Source organism: Colias croceus, chromosome 16, assembly GCF_905220415.1.
Source record: "Colias croceus chromosome 16, ilColCroc2.1".
Taxonomy (NCBI): domain Eukaryota; kingdom Metazoa; phylum Arthropoda; class Insecta; order Lepidoptera; family Pieridae; genus Colias; species Colias croceus.
This window is the reverse complement of record NC_059552.1, coordinates 5,478,028-5,491,756: the sequence shown is the minus strand read 5'-3', so window position 1 is coordinate 5,491,756 and position 13,729 is coordinate 5,478,028. Positions and strand designations below refer to the sequence as shown.

At 33.9% G+C, this 13,729-nt stretch overlaps 1 protein-coding gene across 1 annotated transcript in view; it reads left to right on the top strand.

Moving 5' to 3' along the window:
- Positions 1 to 12,868, top strand: part of LOC123698305 (A disintegrin and metalloproteinase with thrombospondin motifs 7) — a 51,655-nt gene extending 38,787 nt beyond the window's left edge. Inside the window, exons 8-19 of the mRNA XM_045644884.1 lie at positions 172 to 285; positions 3,701 to 3,847; positions 4,937 to 5,177; positions 5,941 to 6,128; positions 6,432 to 6,562; positions 6,773 to 6,895; positions 9,573 to 9,721; positions 10,111 to 10,226; positions 10,324 to 10,441; positions 10,653 to 10,821; positions 11,174 to 11,307; positions 11,483 to 12,868. Coding sequence (XP_045500840.1) covers positions 172 to 285; positions 3,701 to 3,847; positions 4,937 to 5,177; positions 5,941 to 6,128; positions 6,432 to 6,562; positions 6,773 to 6,895; positions 9,573 to 9,721; positions 10,111 to 10,226; positions 10,324 to 10,441; positions 10,653 to 10,821; positions 11,174 to 11,307; positions 11,483 to 11,617 — 1,765 coding nt within the window. The 3' untranslated portion in view covers positions 11,618 to 12,868. The remainder of the gene's footprint in view (positions 1 to 171; positions 286 to 3,700; positions 3,848 to 4,936; positions 5,178 to 5,940; positions 6,129 to 6,431; positions 6,563 to 6,772; positions 6,896 to 9,572; positions 9,722 to 10,110; positions 10,227 to 10,323; positions 10,442 to 10,652; positions 10,822 to 11,173; positions 11,308 to 11,482) is intronic.
- Positions 12,869 to 13,729: the final 861 nt, after the last annotated feature.

The following is a 13,729-nucleotide window of genomic DNA, read 5'->3' as shown; positions in this document are numbered from 1 at the left end:
TCACGTATAAACTATTGTTACTATGCGACGATACTGCTTTATTCGAACTTTAGTTTTATCTACTTACTTTACATATATTTTTCTTCGTTCATTATCTAGTGTTATCGTCGGTTGCATTTTTTGTGTTTTCTCATTATTTTATTATTTTTAATATAATATATGAAATTGCAGCACTCTAGGTATGGCGCACGTGGCCGGCATGTGCAAGCCGGACCGCAGTTGTTCTGTCAACGAAGACAACGGCATTGCGCTGGCGCACACCATCACACATGAGTTGGGACATAAGTAAGTGTACAACAATTACTTAATTATTATCATTTATAATTCGATTGATTTTAAACCTCCGCAAAATTAAATTAAAAGTTATGAAGCACCTAGTTATTTATAAAGAAACGTTCTTGAGACTAGGCAGTGATAAAATTAATGAAATAGAACGGAAATACCAATATTGTGCAGAAGCTATAAAGTAGGATACTGCGGTAGATGTGATCATTTTATAATGAGGATAAGTATCAAATTCGATTCTAGGAAATTCGTCGAAGACCAAAAATTTTAAATATCAACCTCCAAAATTGGAATGCAGTGTTCATTAATTTTTATAATTTTAACTCCCACTTATTTCAATCATACAACGGATCTAAGTTTTGGTTATTTAGGTACATTTTTTTATTAGCATATTAGCTGTATCTCGCGCTTTCACACAGGGGCAAACTTTCATCACCAGTTGTTTTCTTTTTGACAGACAGCATTCATAATATCAGTATGGATTTTTAAACATGCATTGTGCATATTTAAATATTCACTAAACATTATTTTTATTTATAATCTTGAAAGAATAATAAATAAAAATATCCTTTTTAGTGGATAAGTCCTAAAAAACATAAAGTTAAGCTTCACCGAAAAATCATATCTACTTTACAAAATTATATTCAATCAACGACAAAATAAAGAACAAATACACCTTTCTATTTTTACTGATTCGATTTACAAACAAAATTCTGACAGAGAACAGACATTTTGTAAATATCTAATAATCCATACTTATATTATAAATGCGAAAGTAACTCTGTCTGTCTGTCTGTTACTCAATCACGCCTTCACAACTGAACCAATTTGCATGAAATTTGGTATAGATATATTTTGATACCCGAGTAAGGACATAGGATAGGTTTTATCCCGGAAATCCCACGGGAACGGGAACTATGCGGGTTTTTCTTTGACTGCGCGGGCGATGCCGCGGGTGGAAAGCTAGTATTCAATAAGTTTCTATTTAAATACAATCCACTAGTTACATGTAAAATAAACAAAGAATGTATCCTTGTTGTGAGTTGTGAAACCAAGGAACAAGATAAGATTTAACAATAGAGTTGTTTGAGACACCTTTGACTTCTGTTTCTGTTAAATATCAGACATGAGAAAAGCATTTTATCCTTTAAATGTCATCATTCCAAATCAACTGCTTTAACCTCAGTTGACAGAATAAACGGGTACTACTTACTGAATCTATAATCCTAACTTACATATTGGAAATGTGTTTCATATAAATTTTATAAACAGTAAAATCTAGTATAGGTATGTTGCTGCCACATTCCCTGATCAATTTAATTTAAATATCTAAGTATTAAAAATTACTTGATTCTTTAATTTAATAGATCAAAATAATGTTCACATCAAAGCGTTCGAAATTCGCACACAAATGTTATGATATCCGTAGGAATGTACGTTATTCGAGTAAACGTTACAGCTAGCAATAAATCGTACATTTATGTGCCCGAGTAAATCCTGTAAGATTTATATTGCTTCGGATTTCATAGTTATAACGAAACACTACTTACCTAATGGCTTAGATTCATAAACGCTGTTATTAAATTAACAACAAACACAAAAATACCATGCTAAATGGGTTACTATAACACTACAGCACATTTCTAAAGCTGTAAGATCTCAATTGTTACCTAAGTATTTAGCTTTCATTGTTTCGAAACATGTTCAGTATGAATTGATTTCACTTGTATAATGAGTATCTATCACTTTGTCTTATTATAATGTATTCATTTGCAGCTTTCATCTTTCAATTCATAAAGCATTAAAATATCATTTACATAGATTACGGTATCTCTTGTTATGTAGGTAGTTGTAGTCGTTTACAACTATACGTATAGGTATTTGTCATCGGAAGAATCTAATTCGATAGGTACAACAACTTTTTATCATAAAATTTACTATTTTCTGGGTATAAAAATTTATATTGTTTCAAGTTGAACACAATTCCAGAGACATCGAGGAAATTATATGTAAGTAATAGGTATAACCTTTATATAACATACCTATGAAAGAAACCAAGAAAATGAATGATCATTCCAGAATACTTTTCACATATTTCATAATATGTATTGGTATGAATTCTTAAATATAACGCCGCTAACAATTTGCATACAAACGAAATGTTAGCGTATCGCATCTTATTCGGGAACTGTTGCCTAGCGTTTTAGTTTGGAGCATGACTCACGTTGCTAAGCTAGGATTCCTCAAGGACGATGCTTTTAAGATTGCGAAGAAAAATATGATATATTTCATAATAATATGAAATTCCTTCGGCTCACTTCTTTACAATCGGTAAAACTGTTTTGCATACATCAACAACAGTGTCCAATTCCAGTTAGTGTGCTAGCAGCTAGACAATAGCAACGATCTGAAACAAACGCGAGTTATGTAAGTTACGTAAACAAGAGGCCCAGGCCCCAGCCAATGTCCTTCTTCTACTGTAGACATATTATGAATGCATCATTCGCCGAGTACGTTGCACTCGGTGCATTGACGCCGCACTATCAGCCCACACATGTTCTTTATTATTTTTTCATATCTTTATCATGAATGAAGAATAATGAATGGATACCATATGAAGTAAATTGTAGTTCTACTTATGGAAACAATGTGTAATAGGGATGCATTTTATAGCTAGGAAAATAAGTAACAAGATATGAGTGATGTGTCCGTTGTATGTATGGGAACCAGAATGGTTACACATTTATTTATAAAACGAATATTTGCAATATTATTTACTATATGCAGTGGGACTAAACCATTTTCCTTATCGGTGTTTAATTTATAGGTGTCATGGTTAATGTCAACAGTAATAAAGTCGTTTATAATTACCATTAATGACTTATTATTAGATTCATTCAAGGAGAGCAAGTAGCAACTACTGAACCCAAAAGTATAAAATATGATTGTTACAATAAAATATTTGACAAGTGTATATTCTTTGTAATCAATTTGTAATAGGGAGACCGTAGACATCCATGGAATAAGCAGATACTCCAGTCAATTGTGACTGTGTGAAATAGTATGATGTGATTTTTTAATGTTGATTACAATAAATTGCCTGTCTTTCTTCCAAAAGAACTTTGACCTTAACTTCTCTACACCTCTACCCAACCTCTACCACAGCTCTACTGCTAATATACTATACCTATTATCTACACCTCTACTATACATTTAACTTCTGAGTAAATATTTCTAAAATTCCTGAAAATAAAGTAACACCATCTTCCTTTAGATTTGTTTCGTTAAAGCAGTTTCGTAATACACTTTTTATCACTACAACTTGAAGCCGTTCGTGTGCTCTTGTGGGGTGTTACACTCACAAGGAGTCGATCGGACAACTATATTTAAGATATTTTCGTATTCGTTGTTACAGTTTCGGACTTTATCATGACACAGCAAAGATAGGATGCCACCGGCGCGAAGGTTCCACGCTGCACATCATGACGCCTATGTTTGAAGCCGATTCAGTTCAAGTCGCTTGGTCAAGATGCAGCAAACGAGATGTCACCAACTTTTTAGAGTAAGTGTTTAATTCATATGTGTAGGTCTAGTTACATAAAGAGCTTACGAGCCCTAAGCCCTATAAAAACAGAGCAGCACATACACAATACACGTGTATTTTGTTTTAGAGAGCCGTGTATGTAGGTATGTATGCAGCTCCCTAAGCCAAATGACTGATATTTTAAAATGTAATAAGTTGGTAATTTTATGCTGACAGCATCTCGACCACTAACAGAGTCAATTTCAGTAAAACTGTACTACACAATTAATACCATTTGTGGTCGACCCCAATTAATTCAACAAGAAACGGATGACAATTTTTTGTGAAATTAAAAATTAAATTCAATAAAAATAAGCCAATTTTTGGGTGTGGTTGGAAATGAATACAGAGAATAAATGCTTAAAGCGTACGTTAAGGTATTGCGGCGTCCATTCAAAGCAATTGGCCCAATTATATTCAGCCAAAGCAACCATCGTGTTCATTTTTTAAATTACATTGCCATTATGGAATTCGAATCTGACAAAACAATGTCGGAGATATGGCACGTTTTCAAATTAAATTGCGATATAAAAATGGATAAAATCTTTATTTCACGACACCGTTTTTGAACGTTCTTTTACTTACATAAATTTTCTTAAATCATTATTTATATCGCTCATTTGTAAATATCTGCATCATGTAAATGAAATGGAAATATGTTCATTAATTTAATTACTTGTGTCATGTTTTACATTGATGTGTAGGTTTTCTAAAAGCATTGCAAAATCTTTATAGCTTTTATGGTTGCATAATGAGGCTTTTAAGCAATATAAATTGAATGCCGTTTAAACCTTTGAAATTATGATACATAATATTATGAATGTTAACATAAACAAGATTATTTGTAAACTTATACTAAGCTTATACTTACCTATATTTTGATATCTGAATTTGAGATACTTAAATTTTTATCAAGTCGTTCCTCATTCATGATATTCAATTAAATTATGTAATAGCGTGTGAGTTCTCAAATTATTCCATAGAAACTATTAACTACATCTAACTGAATCAGGGATATAATATAGGTAGGTAGTTTACCATCCTTTAAAATTATGTTATTAATTGCAGTGCCGGATTAGGAGAATGTTTAAGTGACAGGCCATCACAACAGGAGCCATACGTGTACCCAGAGGTGCCGGCGGGAGTCATGTTCGACGAGGACTCTCAGTGCCACCTGCAATTTGGCGCGGAAGCCATTTCGTGCACTAATAAAGACGAACTTTGCCAACATCTGTGGTGCTTTGTTAACAACACATGCACGTCCATACTGAGACCGGCGGCGCCTGGTACCGCTTGCGGAGAGAACATGGTAATTATAATTTTCATTGCGGTAGTTCTTGTATGAAATTTAAATTATTTATTTACTAGCAGTCCGCCCCGACTTCGCCCGTGGTACATATTTACGTTTTCTCTACATAATAACCATCCTCGTACTTCAAGGAATAAGTATAATAAAAAAAGAATTAACGAAATCGGTTCAGCCGTTCTCAAGTTATGCGCTTACCAACACATTTTGGGATTCATTTTTATATTATAGATTTGTTGAAAATTAAAAGATCATTCTCCGAGTATATCTTTAAAATTTAAATTTAAATAGAGCAAGAAAACAATTCTAGTTTATTTTTAAGCCAAATGGTTAACTAAGTTTTTTTGGATCTCCAGTAGTCAAACCTGAATTTTACGCCAACGCGATACTCGTATATCAATCAATGCAAGGAGTTGAAGGTTTTATTAATTTGTTTCGCCTACTTACAAATCTCATTACCAGCAGTTGTTTATGGAATTAGATTACCTTTGAGTGTCTTATCATATCTACTGACTTGATATTACCTCTTTGATCTCATATTATTTTATGTAATAAACTAATATAATAAAGGCACCCTAAGGCACCATTGCCGATCGATAAAAATATCGCTCCCGGTAATAAATATTGATTCCAAATCACTAAGCGTTATATGATATGTGATAAAGCTTACTCCTAGTCACTAGTGTGTTAAAGTTTTCTTTTATAAAAAAAATCATCAGATTTTTTAATTGATAAGTGATTGTTATATTATGTTATTCTGTCGTAGTGGTGTCAAAATCAGAAGTGCGTGCCAAAAGAGCCATCACCCGCGCCACTGGACGGAGGCTGGGGGCCTTGGAGCGAATGGAGCGAGTGCTCGCGGACCTGCGGCGCCGGCGTCTCCACTCAGTACCGGGAGTGCAACAATCCCAAACCCGGGAACAATGGGAAATACTGCATTGGGGATAGAAGCCGGTAAGTAGAACTATAGCTGTTTTTATTTCATATTATATTTATAAAAGTAAGTTAACACAGTACCTACTGGTTTTCTAATATTTTTTTTCAAGCTGTTGTGTAATTTATTGCTTAATTTATTAATCTTTTGCCTTAACTTAATTAAATAGATTCTTAATCTTTTCAACTATACCGACTTGATTAATAAAGTAATTCAGAGTTATCTAGCGCCAATTAAATTATGTATTCAGCCACTAAACTTTCAACGTTCTAGACCTGTTTATTTTCCGGTTATATAATAAATGATATTTTTAATACATTCAGGCATAAGGTGTGCAACACGGATCCGTGCCCTATCAACGAACCGACGTTTAGGGAAGTGCAGTGCCAGAGGTATAGCAAAGTCACATTCAACAATGAAACAATCTCGGATTGGATACCTTATATTGACCAAGGTATACAATACATTGTAACAAATATATAAATCTGATCTTTTTCAATTATTCCTACAACTAGTCGTTACTTTTAAAGCCTATTTTCACGAGTATTTTTTCTCGACTTTAACATTGAATATCTTGCTTGCTATTTACGATATACTATTATTATTCACCTATAATTACAATAACATTATGATTCAAGATAAAAATATTGTTATTATTGTTCAGATAAACCATGTGACCTTCGATGCGTTCCCGGCAACGGGGCGGATGTGGAAATGGCGGGCGGCTTCGTTATTGATGGCACTCCTTGTAGGCAAGAGATTGGCTCCAGAGATATGTGTATATCTGGTAAGAATGTACTTTATAATTGAAATACACTTCATTACATAAAAACATTATTTTTATGTGTTTTGGCTCAATACATAATTATAATATTTCATGAAATGTTCACGCGAAAAGTGGTACCGTGTAACAAATAAAAGTTAGGTAGATATATATTAAACAACCTGACCCAAGCCTACATTTGTTCAGTTGTTTTTAAATATTTTTGCAACATTTATCATTAATGCTTTGCTCGTATTGGCAATTTATATCTACGTGATGATATATTATAAACTTTCTCATTAAAGTAACTGGTGGCCTACTTCTTAAGTTCTTAGGCCAAATTATTCTAAGCTTCTACTACTTCGACCAAACTAGTATCACCATCATCATCATCGTCAGCCCAATTATACGTTCACACTTCTGGCACAGGATCCTCCTATGATGTGTCCCTTCGTCCAGCATACTCACCATGGAATCCTGATATTTCATGAATGTCAAAAAACTGTTCTGAAATAGTGCTAAATAGTGCCCAAAGGAAAAAAATAGTGCTCTTGTACTTGCGAAGTTATAGCCATAGTTCGATGAGTATGCTGGACGAAGGTTTCGCCCAGCATACTCACCTCCGTCCGGAGAATCTGTATACGCTTCAAACATAATTCATACTTCAAAAAATAGTTCCCAAATAGTGCCAAACGGTGCCCAAAAAGAAAAAACAGTGCTCGAATAACTTCGGAGTTATAGGCTTCGTTCAGTGAGTATGCTGGGCGTAGGTTCTACGCCCAGCATACTCACCTCAGTGCGCGAATATCGAACGAGCTATAGGTATAATTTACGTCTCAAAAAATTGTGCTTGAAATAGTGCCCAATATCAGTCCAATTTTTGCTTGACTTTTGACTTAGAAAACCATTAAATTTTAATGTAAACTTCTACATACTAACGTAAAATGGGGTACAGTCGTCGACACATGTTTTTGGACAAAAATATTAAACTTTCTAATTGTAGACTTCATGTTATTGGAAATAATTATGGTATTTTCTCACATGTCAAAAACTTTCGATTAAATGCATTATTATATATTTTATAAATAATAATAAATGAATGAAACTTTAAGCGTAAATGAAGTCTATTACTTCATTGCATTGTGTGTTTGTCTGAATAAAAACAGTCATTTGCAGCCAATAAAATTAATATCTTGAAAAATTGTAAAAAGGAAATTATACAGTTTCTTTTTGTATATATGTTGCAGGCAAAACTTATAACCAGTCAAAACTAGTACTGTGACATAGTTATACAAATTTTTAAAACTCTTTCCAATAGTTTCATCAATGAAAGGTTTAGCAATAAAAAACATTTTTAATTACTTACGTTATTTATTACTATTTAAAGGGCCAAAGTAATCAGAATTCTAGTTAACTAGTTCACAGCTTTTGTTAACATTCATAATATAATCAATGTAAATAGAAAAAATTGTAGTTTTAATATTGTATATAATATACATATAAACCCTTATCACCCTTATCACCCTTATCACCTTCAAAATACAGATCAGTCTTGTCTAATAATCGTAAGATGTTAGGGCAGCGCCATCTAGTATTTAAACATAAACATATTCATTTGCGTCGCGGGCGCCGCGCGTCGTAAGCCCCATACCTATTGACCGTACGTGCATCCATTACTGCCACACTATATTGAACTTTATCACATGAGGAATACAGGTCAATTCCGTAAACGTTGTGGAACCGTCCTTGATCCGGAAAATGATTATTTTGAATAATTTTGTCAGTTGTAATGTAAGCATTAATAACAGCAACTTTATTTTTCATGCATGATTTACTTCATTTGATATCTTAATCCTTCAAGCGTCGTGATCTAGACAAAATATATAAAATCATTGTTCCTAGCTACCGGGGTCCCATGCGACGCGCGAAGGCTTAATCATATTATTATAAAGTATTATTAAAATAATGTGTAATTAATAATATTGCGATTCTAAAGTAAATACTCCCTTACATAGACAATTAATAATTTACACAAGACAAAAATTGTTAGAAAGAAAGTTAATAATATTGTATTCGACTGTACTCAATGTAATGTATGTAGAAGTTTACAATCAAATTTAATGGTTTTCTAGGTCAAAAGTCAAGCAAAAATTGGACTGATATTGGGCACTATTTCAAGCACAATTTTTTGAGACGTAAATTGTACCTATAGCTCGTTCGATATTCGCGCACTGAGGTGAGTATGCTGGGCGTAGAACCTACGCCCAGCATACTCACTGAACGAAGCCTATAACTCCGAAGTTATTCGAGCACTGTTTTTTCTTTTTGGGCACCGTTTGGCACTATTTGGGAACTATTTTTTGAAGTATGAATTATGTTTGAAGCGTATACAGATTCTCCGGACGGAGGTGAGTATGCTGGGCGAAACCTTCGTCCAGCATACTCATCGAACTATGGCTATAACTTCGCAAGTACAAGAGCACTATTTTTTTCCTTTGGGCACTATTTAGCACTATTTCAGAACAGTTTTTTGACATTCATGAAATATCAGGATTCCATGGTGAGTATGCTGGACGAAGGGACACCCTATGATGGCCATGATCATCATCATTATTATCAGTCCGTATAAGTTTCCACTGCTGGGACTGGGGCATCCTATGAGAGTACTACTTTACAATATACTTAATATAATTCCTTAAAGGTGTTTGCTACAAAGTGGGTTGCGACTGGATAGTAGAATCGAACGTGGAGGAGGACGCGTGCGGCGTGTGCGGCGGCGACGGATCCGCATGCAAGACCGTGCAGGGCATCTACAGTAAGGACACCACGCGCCGCGAGGGATTCAGCGAGGTAACTATTAACACCAGTAGGTATTCATAATTTATACATCTATATGAATAAAAATAAACTAAGCGATAAACTCGATAACTAGGTCGAAAGTTGAACGCAATTGCATATTTCTGTACTTGCCCACTATAGACAGAAGTAAGATTTAAAATCTACATCAATTTTAAGTATATTTTTATGGACTCAAGATAAACGACTCTTAATTTTTTGCAAAGAATTCCGCGAGAATCAAACTGTACATAAATCAAATAGCAAGCGTTACTGATTTCCATCATAGTGTAATATATTTTGGCAAACTTCCAGGTCGATGGACGATCAGATTTATAATCAACGAAAGTAGAATGTCCTACTTCAAATAGAAAACATTAAATTTTAATGTATTCCGTTATCAGGTTGCCGTTATTCCGGCCGGTTCGAGAAATGTGAAAATTCAAGAAAAAGTTAATCCTGGCAACTATATTACAATCGGGAGTGCAAAATCAAGGAAAATATACTTAAACGGCGCTATGTAAGTATTAAAGCATAGTATACAAGTATAGAGTTAACTAGACGAATAAGCAATGTTTGGAAAAATACAAATCATAATATTTTACGTTTATTTTCAGCAATACTACCTCATTAACAGAATACTTTGTTGCGGGAACCCCGGCAATTTACGAAAAGAATCGTGACTGGGAAAAAGTTCGAATTAGTGGACCGCTTGCTGAAGATATTAAAGTTTATGTAAGTCTAATGCACATAGTAATGAATGAGGCTGCCTTATCTCATTTTGTTATTAGTCCTAATCTGTACAAGATATGAGACGCAATTTAAAATAAACGGGGTATAACCCTACCTACCCCTACTTTCTTAGTGATACACGCAACTATACTGGATCTACTAAAGTCTAAACTAAAGGCTAGAACTATACCATACCATTTTTTTTTAATTCTAGCAACGCATAATAAGCGGCGAGCGGCGTAACCCGGGCGTGACTTATCAGTACACAGTAGACCAGCCCAAGAAGCGCTTCCAGTACCGTTTGTCCGAGTGGTCCGCTTGCTCCGCGTCCTGTGGCGCCGGCTTCATGTACCGCCACTACCAGTGCATTGATGAACATAACCGTAAGACTTAGATTACAAAATAAAGTAAGCCGTAAGATTACTGTTTTTGAAATATTTAAAAGTGTAATAGACTTCTTTTACCATAGAAAGCTGCATGCCCTAGTATCTAAAAAATGTTATTTGATTTCTGCGTTTGCAAATTCTTCCACTTTTACAGCCGTAAATAGATTATCTGAGTAACATCATCAAATACGCGCCGCAGTTATCGATCTATTAATTGCATTTCAATTTCAATAAAATAACTTAATTCTACGTTTCTACTGCAAATCGTCCCTCATTATTATAGTGATATTTTATAATGAACTCATATGGTCAAAAATACTCGCATAACTAATCACATTTAACGTTGCAGGGCAAGTGGATCTTTCGCAGTGCTACAACATGGAGACGCCGCGGCACGTGACGACGGTGCAGCAGTGCTGGCAGCCCGCCTGCACGCACTGGTGGGTCGGCCCCTGGAAGCCCTGCCAGCCCTGCCACATGCCCGTACGTACCTAACCATCCGCTACTTATCTTTCAAGGCTTAAAATTAATTTCAAACTACATAGCTCAATATCTGCCACTTTCAATAACATAGAGTAAAATGTTTGTAAATGTTATCAATAAGCATTCTGTTTTATATTGCTTATTAGATATTTACATTATTTTAATGTCATTACAGGGACAAGAAGCTACAAAGCAAAGAAATGTACATTGCGTCAATAAAGTATCAAATTCCGTTGTACACGATTCCGAATGCGATATGACGACAAAACCGATCAGCTCTATCAGATGTGCCGATGTACCGGCATGTTAAACTAAGCAGAGGAGAGATGTGATAATACCATCTCTTACCCTCAGATTCTACACACTTAAGAGAGAGAAAAGTATTTTGAAATACGTAAACGATAACGAGATAAACTAAGGAGGAATTCTATGAATATCGACAGTGAAGACGAAATACCTATAATTTCTTTGAACAGACGAAAAACAATAACGAACAAAAGAATTTTCGTCAAAAAGTGAAAGTGAAACTGAACTTTGTGCAAAAACATTGTGAAAGAACAGAATGTGAATGAAGAATGACTGTCTTGGTAATTGTTGTTTCGTGTTATTGCATACCTATGTAACCCATCGAATAGGCATATTCATTTACGCGTAAGTATTCGAGTAGGACCACTCTGTGGGGGCGTGCGAATCTCGCAGTAAAAGTACATTAAACAATGCTCTACAATTACCACTTACTGCCATATTATTTAAGTAATGTCTAGTTTTAACATAGCCTTTCTAGTTGTAACGACTAATATATTATATATAACAGTATTAAAATGATGTACGTATTTCTTTAATCCAACCGACGTGACGTGAAATCGTTTGTAGAGACTATGAAAATTTTGGACCAAAAATATCTTAGAATTGAAATTCACGTTGCCATAATCACGGTTACTGCCACTATGACACTCGTATCGATAAGTAAATTGTAAGTTAATTAACCCTAGCTGTACTAGATCACCGAGGGATTCATATTTTTATACAGATGAGTTTATTATAGCAATTTGTATTTATAGTATTTTATTGCTAGTCATACTTCAAGACGCTGACTCTTTGACTGTAACAAAACTAACTAATAGATTTATACGTAAATACATTAATTTTAAACAATTTTGTTTTCATGTGTATAAAAATAAGGATTCATTGTCAACTGTCTGTGCCTTATTTTCGGAACAATGTAGCAACAATATTTATTTTTGTAACAGCTTTGTTGTGTCCTGTAGTTTTAAGTAACTATGCATAATTATAACATTAGAAGTATTTCTATTTAAATGTATGTACCTTATTTGTACGTAGGTATGATATTGTAAATGAGCTTCCCAATGTTTCAGTTCTAAGAATCATTTGGGAGCAAACGTCAATCGATTAATACACAATTTTAATTTTCAACCTCTAAACTAACCTTAGTTAAATACGCCATTACCTTAATGTTTTATACATGAATGTTACACGCTGCATTATTTAATTACAATTGTGTATTTAATTAGATATCGCAATAAATGCATTGTTTTACAAACTTTTCTTTTTTATTTCAAACTGCTACATCCTCATTAACCCCTTCAACATTATAAGTTGCCAAACGACGGCCTGCTTTTACAAAATCGAAGTAGCATATAATGAGAACTCGAATACTAAGAACCATGGACCAAAACTAAATAGGTAAGTATTTCATAGTGGGAATCGGACCAGCACCTAATGGATCACCATTCACCAACCAATAAGCACACTCAAAAGTCTATATAACTTTCTTATTCTAAATTATAAGCACAACGGTACAAAAAAATCATTAAGAAATCAGATTGAGTGGTAGAAACAATAAAAAATTATATTTATTTTGAGAGATTACAATTAATACGCAAGTCTTAAACTAAAAAAACACAAGGCTTAAAAACTAAAAATACACATAAATAATTAAGAGACGGTTTTTTTTTCAGTTAGAATTGTTAACAAATACAAATAATCGAAACAATAAATCAGTCTAACTTAAATCCCACTGATAAAGATGAAGTTTTTGTCGCGTCAGTGCAAAAAAAATCGTCTCGACAAATAAGAGGGCACTACGAGATGAGCTCTTATTTTGTTTGGAATCGAAGCTCGTTTCTCGAGTTAAATGCTCGTAAATATTACTTAATATTTTTTTTTCGAATCGGAGAAAGTTAAAGCCGAGACAGTAAACAGATCGCTCAATAGGAAAAAATTCTTGCGAATAAAGTTTTTTTTTAATTAATTTCTTCAATAATGTACATACCTATCGTAATGAAACTCTTTATTATTACAAACACAGATTACAAAGCTTTACTTTTACTTGCCATGTGTAAATAAAGTAATTCATAAAATAAAAAAAGTATCAGAAGGGTAACAACTATTTTCCTGTAAC